At 34.4% G+C, this 8,309-nt stretch overlaps 1 protein-coding gene across 1 annotated transcript; it reads left to right on the top strand.

Moving 5' to 3' along the window:
• Nucleotides 1–203: 203 nt before the first annotated feature.
• On the top strand, nt 204–3,684 carry LOC11428554 (protein MOS2). Its single transcript, XM_024783352.2, has 2 exons — nt 204–1,763; nt 2,307–3,684. Exon 1 carries the CDS (start codon nt 352–354, stop codon nt 1,711–1,713), a length of 1,362 nt encoding a protein of 453 aa, XP_024639120.2. The 5' UTR covers nt 204–351; the 3' UTR covers nt 1,714–1,763; nt 2,307–3,684.
• The last annotated feature ends 4,625 nt before the right edge of the window (nt 3,685–8,309 follow it).

Raw genomic sequence — 8,309 nt, 5'->3', positions numbered from 1 at the left:
GTAAATGTTTTGATTTTTATTTTTCATAAATCAGGACCATTAATTTAATCTTACGATATTTTTGTCGTGCTTCACAGGCGAGAGACTTAATTAAACTCTCACCCTAAAATTCACCATAAAATACATATATTTAACGGAAAAAAAAACAATTTTTTTCTTTCAAAAAAGAATAAAACAATTTTTTTTTTGAGCATTCGATTATTTTTTCTTGTACAGAGAGAGAAAAAGGGGAAGGAGTATGATATCAATAATTCATCGAATCAAATTAAATTTCAGCATTTCTTCAAAAACCAATTAAGTTTCTTCTTCATCTTCTTCGTTCTTCTTCTGTTGAATCGCGTAACATCAACAATGAAGGAAAAACTTTCATTCTCTCTCCCATCTTCAAAATCATCCTCCAAATCGAACAAACCCTCAAAAACCTTCAACGAAGATTCTTCCACAAATCAACAACAAAAGCAATTAATCACTGAATTCGATCCTTCTAAACCCCAAACCCTAATTCCTAAAACCCTAATTCCCCCAATCGAAAATCAATGGCGTCCCCACAAGAAAATGAAGAATCTCGATCTTCCAATCACCGATTCACACTCTGACCATTCCCTCACGTTTGTACCTGATACCACAGTTTCCGATCAACCCGATAATTCATCGTATGGTCTCAATCTCCGTGACAATGATAAAAAACCACAATCTGATGATGTTGTTGTTGATGCGCCGAGGCCGAAGGCTTCGGTTGAGGTTTCTATGTTGCAGAAATTTAAGGATGATATGGAGAGGTTGCCTGATGATATGGGGTTTGATGAGTATAAGGATGTACCTGTGGAGGGGTTCGGTGCGGCGTTGCTTGGTGGGTATGGATGGAAAGAAGGAATGGGGATTGGGAAGAATGCTAAGGAGGATGTGAAGGTTGTTGAGGTGAAGAGGAGGACTGGTAAGGAGGGTTTGGGTTTTGTGGCTGATTTGCCACCTCCGAGTTCGAAGAAAGGCGAGAGGAATGGGAGGGGGGAGACTGAGAGGAAGAAGAAGGAGGAGAGAGTTGTTAGGATTGTGAGAGGGAGGGATGTTGGGTTGAAAGCTAGTGTTGTGGGGAGAGATGGGGAGGATGTTGTTGTTTTGAGGGTTTTGGGCAGTGGTGAGGAGGTTAAGGTTAAAGTGGAGGATGTTGCGGAGTTGGGTTCGGTTGAGGAGGAGAGGTGTCTAAGGAAGTTGAAGGATTTGAAGATTCGTGGTCGTGATGAGGAGAAAGGGTCGAAGAGTAAGCGGGGCAGGGATGGGGTTGACGAGAGGAGAGTGAATGGTAATGGTGGTGTTGGTGGTAAGGAAGAGAAGGGGAGGAAACAGGTTTCGTGGCTTACGAGTCATATTCGCGTAAGGGTGATTAGCCGAAGTTTGAAAGGGGGGAGACTTTATTTGAAGAAAGGAGAGGTTTTGGATGTAATTGGGCCTACTACGTGTGATATATCTATGGATGAGAGTAGGGAGATTATTCAAGGGGTGTCTCAAGATATGCTTGAGACGGCTATTCCACGACGAGGGGGACCTGTTCTTGTATTGTCTGGTAGACATAAGGGTGCCTTTGGAAGTCTTATTGAGAGGGATTCGGATAAGGGGATTGGTACTGTTAAAGATGCTGATACCCATGAGAGGCTCAATGTTGAATTTGAACACATGGCTGAGTATATAGGGGACCCAAGCTTACTGGGACATTGATTCTATTGTATGCATTGCCGTGTAGAACATTGAAGAAACAAATTTACAAAGTATGTGTTTTGGGAATCTCTCTAATGCTTGTTATTTTCTTCTTTAACACACTGATGTATTTTAAGGATGTTATGATTGGAAACTTTGCCGTTTGTTGATGATAAACACACTATTCTATTTTGCATAATAGCTTCTATTTTGGTTTTCTTTTATTGATTGAACTGTTCCGAATGAATAATAGATGGCTTTGTTGGAAAAATATATTTGCATTGTTTCGTTATGTAGCAATAATCTGTGCAACATTTGACATGTCTTCTAATATGTTATATAAGTTGTATTACCCCTGTTTAGTTGAGATGAAATGTAAGTTGTATTAACCCTGTTTAATTGGGACACGATTTCATGTTGACCTTTGCAGCCATGCTCTTATCGTTGCACTTATGGTTTATTCTAAATTCTAATTAATTGGCGAGCACCTCAGTGGGTTCTCTAGTAAGTAGGGCTGTGCATGGATGGATTTTTAAAAAACCTAAACATGTATGTTTCTTAATCATCTATGCAGATTAGTTTTTTAAACCAAACTGCATTATCCATTTTTGCAGTATATATCAGTTCGTTGCAAAGTGATTGGTGAATGGTGGATGATACATATGACAAGCTCAATGCCGTCCAAAGTGGATATTTTGGATTTGAGAGCTTGGACACTGATTTACAGGCAGTGGTGGAGGGCTTCCTGGTTGAAACTTCTTTGAAAGACCAGAAAGTTCTGATTGCAATTCACCAAATCCATGGAAACGAGAGATTGAAAATCAGACAGTTGATTTGAATATAGATATCCAATTCCGCCACCGGTTTTTAGTTATCATAATCAAACAAACTTACCGAATTTGGAAAACAACGAAATCAGCCTGTTATTTTGTGCTAACAAATAGCTAGTTTCTTAAAATTGGTTTTAGATATAGTTTTTGGTTGGGGCTGGGAAGTGGTTCACCCCTACTAGTAATTCATTGAATACATTGTCTGATTCACGTGGATGAAAAAGAACTAGTTGAAAAGACCCTTGAATTCAGTTAAAATGAAAAAGACATTTGAAAACTTATGTTGTGATTGTGGTGTCACTATGTAGACTAGAGACTGATTCATTGAAAATTTTAGTTCAGTTGGCTTTTCATTTAAGTAGCTTTCTTCATGTTATCTCTCTTATTTTTGTAGATTTGTCCTGCAAAGACACTGACCCATGTATACTTGGTCAGTTCAGGCTTTACTTATTGTTTGGTTAAGCAATACCTTCTTTCTTGTCATTTAATGTATTAATAGAAAATAGTGAATCATACCATTTCCGAAGGAAAATGAAGAAGTTTGAGATGGACTTAAGGTATGCTATTCAGTCACTTCACACTTAAAACTCTAATTTTTCCTTCTGAATGTTGTGGCCTTTCTTCTGGGGAAGTTCAATCTTTGGGGCAGTTTGATTTTTGGAGTGTTGTTTTTTTCTTCTTTGCCTTGGTAGTATGTTTTAAGTTATTTCTTGTTAAGTACTTGATAAATTTGTATTAACAATTAGAAGTTCAGGTACTGCAACCAAAATATGTGCCTTCCAGACACACTATTCCTTCTCTGCAGATTTTTATGTATTTGTCTGATCTCTGATGATATTCCCACATAAATCTTTCTATCAAGATTCAAAACAAAAAAAGTTTATATGAATAGTAGTAGACAAGTGTTGTAATCCGTTGACTTATCGCTTACTGATGCTGGGCTTGCTTGTTTGATTCTGTGGCACTGGCTTTGAACCTTCTATCTTTTTTTCAGTATTATTCTTGTTACTGTTGTCGTGCTGTTCCAATGTATGCATGATTTATTTTCTGCAATATCTGACAGAACAGTTAGAGAAACAATCATATGTATGAATTACAATTACGTTGGGATTTACATGTAGCAGTTGTATGCTTTCTCAACTGAAGTGACCCCGTTTTCATGTATATGATTTGCTGAACGTCGTCATGATCCATGTTTATCAACTGCATAAACCAGCTATATTTTGACCTTTTGACAAGTTTATCATTTTTGCATGTTTCCTGCGCAATCTGTTACATTATACTAACATTTTCTACTTAATTATGATGTTTTTAGCTTTTAACTTTCTTCGTCACTTTTGCTCGTTACTTGGTCGCTTTTGCTCATTACTAAATGCTTGTGTTCAATTTCCCACACACCAATTTGAATTACATTGAATGAAGTGCCTTTTCAAGTTCCTAGCAGAAAGTAGCCAGTGATTTCAATGGCAGCCAGAGCTGGGAACAGGAAATCCACTCTGAGTATAGTTTTCAGCCTTGATTCCTTGCTAGGAATTACCATGTATAATCCTTTTTCATGAATGATGTTTTACTCCACTCTCTTCATTCCCAAAACTAATATTTTTTTTTTCCTTAACACCCCAATTACTTTGAATCAAGTCTATTGTTTCGTGAGCTTTATTGTGCTTTTGATGCTAATAGTAACTTTTTTGCGGTGTAACTAAATTTGTGTACCGATCACCCTGGTCCTCAAATTACATGTATATCTGAATTCATGTTCCCATTAAAAAAGTGCATTTTTTTTTGTCCAAAAAATAGTTTGTCTATACCAACATTCTAGATTGTTTAAAGAGATTGTCAATTGAACTCTTCCTTTTGGCATCAACTAACATAAACAAAGCATCAAATTTGGTTGATGTTTCAAAGGATATAAAAAAATTTGGTTGTAGATTGTTTATAGAAAAAATTGGTGGAGCGAAATATCTTAGATCTACTCGTTTTGTTGCCAAATGATTTTGTCTAAAGGAAGGAATAGGTTATGATACTAAATCAATGCAAGTTCTATTTACCATGGAAGCTAACTATGATTTGGGAATATGGCGAATGGTTGTGAAAACACTAATCTAATTGGTGAGTCGAACATGAAAGTGTATATGTCACAAGATAAAGGATTTACACGTATGTTTGGTGATTAAAGTTTGCAGGACTTGTACCAACAAGAAGGTAGCTGGGAGCATAATTATTTTCTTGGTACTTTTTGTTGATGGCATACTTACTTGAAATGGTGATACAGATAATGCAAGGTGCAAGACACACCCTATTTTTTTAGAAATATGTACATTGATATAATATGAAAAAGGTGTAATATTAAAAAAAAAAAAGGACTAAAAAGGGATGCTGGTACTAGAAGTCATGAATATGCAGTATAATAATGGGAACAATTTATTTACACCATGACTGGTTTCTTATGCATTAGGTGTATAACTAAGCCAAGCCAATATAAAACAAATCGCAGGGACAAACATTGAAAAGTTTTTTTAAAATTGTTAAGTACCTAAGAATAACGAAACACTTATTCCTCATTTATGTATATTGTAAATTAAAACTTAAGAGTAAGCAGATTTTTCTGACCACGAAGTTCAATTAATGTTTTTGATCTAAATATATAACAACCATGACTACAATCTCCGAAACACTTCCAAAGAGTGTTTGGAATGTCAACAAAAATAACAGTACAAAGAAACTTCCATGATTTCACACACGATCACATGATGTTATAGTTGAGTAATGACATAAGGACACAATCTTTGTTGACCATGATCATGATAGAACTTATTTTGTCTATAACTTTCATTGTAGATCTCAGTAGACAATTTTAAATAACATTGTAGACACATTCAATCACTGAAAGAACTTACTTCACTCGTATTTATCGATATTTTTCTATTTTTAGCTATAACTTATGTTTTTCGTAATTCAATTTTTTTTCTCTCGCAGACTTAACACTCTTTTGAGGATTTAAGAAATCCAAAATGAGGGCCAAAATTTATTACTTGACATAATCATTTAAAGAAAAAAAAAGAAATCATAACCAAGAACTAGCTTGTGGTGAAGGAACAATGTAGAGGTTGCAAGTATAAATGTAAAATCTATATTTAATTTTTTTTTGTTGGAGTTTGAACCTCATACATTTTATATATTACGCATTTTTCCTATCAACTGAGTTAAACGCATGAGAACAAATTTAAAATCTGCGGATTTACGAGAATATATACAATTTCAACCGAAATAAAGTTAAATCATGTATTACAAATTTATATGCTTTTATGTTTTTAATTAGTTACAACAAGTGGAGTCCCCTTAAAAAATTAACAATTGGAGTCGGATATATAAGTCAAATTACTTCGTAATGTTGTATCATAAATCATATTTCAGTTCAACTTATTTATTTTTCAATATTTGTAATAACTTTTGTGATAATTTTTCTAGGTCTTCTTCTGTCTCTAGTGATATAATTGTTCTCTATCTCATCAACTCAAATGTCCAAACTGCGAAGGCCTATTTTTCACCATCTTTTTAACTACAAGTGTTACCCCAACTCTATTATGATCATTTATAATCCTATCACATGTAATCTTACAACACATTCACTGCAACCTGATCTCCACTACACTTATTTTATTCTCATATCAGTTTGTCACCTGATGACACTAGGTCACATAACACTTTTGTTATAGTTTTTATGTAATTTTGGTTGAGTTCAGGTGATTATGCATGAGTTAGAAGTTGCAAAAGGACTGATTTTTTATGCTGAAGCTAGTAGGAAATCGTACTCCGATTTGCAACATCGTAGTCCGATTTATGAAGCTGTTTTGGGACATTTTGTATCGTAATAAATCGTGCTCCGATTTATGAAAATCGGGCTAAGATTTGGCAGACGCTCCAGCTAGGATCTGACTTTAATGAAGCCATCGTGCTCCGATTTACAGCATCGAAGTACGATTTTAGCGTTTCTGGAAATTTTTCTATAAAATGGAAGTTGTTTTCAAAAGGAAGGGTTGGAAAATTTGGAGAAAGAAACTGACTTTTGGAGCTGGAGATCTGGAGAGAAGGTGGGAGACCATCAAAACTCATATCCGGTTACCAATTTCATGTAATAAATTCTTCTTTTACATTAGTTATTTGTGCTTTAGCCATGAGTAGCTCGATCCTTTGTGATTAGGTCAAGAGATGATTTTGTTCTAGCTCATGTTTATGTAACCTGTAACTCTTAATCTTTATGAATGCCATTCTAGTTTATTCAGTATAAATTGTTCTCAATGCTTTTATGATTCTGACCCAATATAACTGATTTTAGAGTATATATGACTACTGACACTAGCGTATAACTCTGACATATTTATATTGTTCAATCTAACGGACAATCTAGGGATGGAGCATTGTTAGGTTGTGATACTTAAATTAACAGACTTAAAACCTTTGATGACTATAGGTTCACCTAAGGGATTAGGGAATTATAATCAGAAAAGAGGGCTTAGGATCAAGGGATTGACTTAAGCTATTTTGTTAATTTGTCGTAAACTTTATAGCGTTCGTAAACTTAAGAAACAGGTTGTTAATGAGCGATCAGCAGATGAATCGAATGACCTAGTCATCACTCCATATTATTTCTTAAACCAATTTTTCCTTAACCATTTTATTTTAATTTGCAAATCAAACCAATTGCCTCAGTGCACCCCCCATTTTACAAACATCCTTAATAATAACGTTACTACCGAGTAGAAGTTGAAACAGTCCCTGTAGATACGAATCTTATAAATTTTATTACTTCGATATAAGTTAGTACACTTGTTAATTTTATAGCATCACCATCCAACACTATGTTCCATACTATGATCTTACCACGGTTTGATAAAACAAAATCCAATAACTAGGATTTATATTAATATTATTATCTTAACCAACTAATTTTAAGGCTAGGAGGAAATAACACACAAGCAATTTTTTTAATATTTGTAAATTTTGTTAATAAAAAGTCTGATAATAATTTTCAATGTCAGATCAGATGGAGTTAATAGCATTAACAACCAGAGTGAATTCAAACTAAAATCATTTAATGCAGTATATTAATTAACCCACATAATAAACTTTATTTTATATTCATGTATAATATTATAAAGATTCAACATTTTCATAAGGAAGAGGTATAAATATCAATGTTGTCCTATAAATTTTTATCTTTATCATTATCATATTCGAAGAAAGTAAATACTTGGTCAACACGCATGACTGCAAAAAGAATTAATATGGGTTACATAAGCTGAAATTGACCTTATTTCCGTTCTCATGTTTTGTCTCCTTTGGAAGCTGCAAAGCATGCAGTTTCTATTTCTAGGGACAGATACACATTTCAAATATTTAAGGTTTTTGAAACCATGTTTTTTCTTCTTCTTCTCTTCTCACCATTTTCATTATCTGCTGTACTCATCACCACCACCATTTCTTGTCTTGATCACCACCATGGAAAGAGCAGTTCGTAGAAGAAAAGATGGCCAAACATTACTGAGTTACATCTCTAATAAAATCAAAGATTTCAAAGTAGAAGATGATTTTGAGAAGCATAAGGAAGAAGTTGAAAATCTTCTGTTAGGTTTAAAAGTTCGGTTCACTTACAAGGCAAGGAGACTGGAGACCTTACAAGGTTGTTGGAGTAAGATCTAACAATGTAAGAGAGATAAGTGTCTACCATGAATCCAAAACCATCTCCGTCGTCGAATATTACAAGAAAAAAATATGATGTTGATGTTG

Source organism: Medicago truncatula, chromosome 1, assembly GCF_003473485.1.
Source record: "Medicago truncatula cultivar Jemalong A17 chromosome 1, MtrunA17r5.0-ANR, whole genome shotgun sequence".
Classification (NCBI taxonomy): domain Eukaryota; kingdom Viridiplantae; phylum Streptophyta; class Magnoliopsida; order Fabales; family Fabaceae; genus Medicago; species Medicago truncatula.
Note: the sequence above shows the minus strand (reverse complement) of the source record. Positions and strands in the feature narration are given on the sequence as shown.

Bases quoted from the DNA above. Each gene is read 5' to 3' on its own strand.
- LOC11428554 (XM_024783352.2), top strand. From the start codon at position 352: ATGAAGGAAAAACTTTCATTCTCTCTCCCATCTTCAAAATCATCCTCC.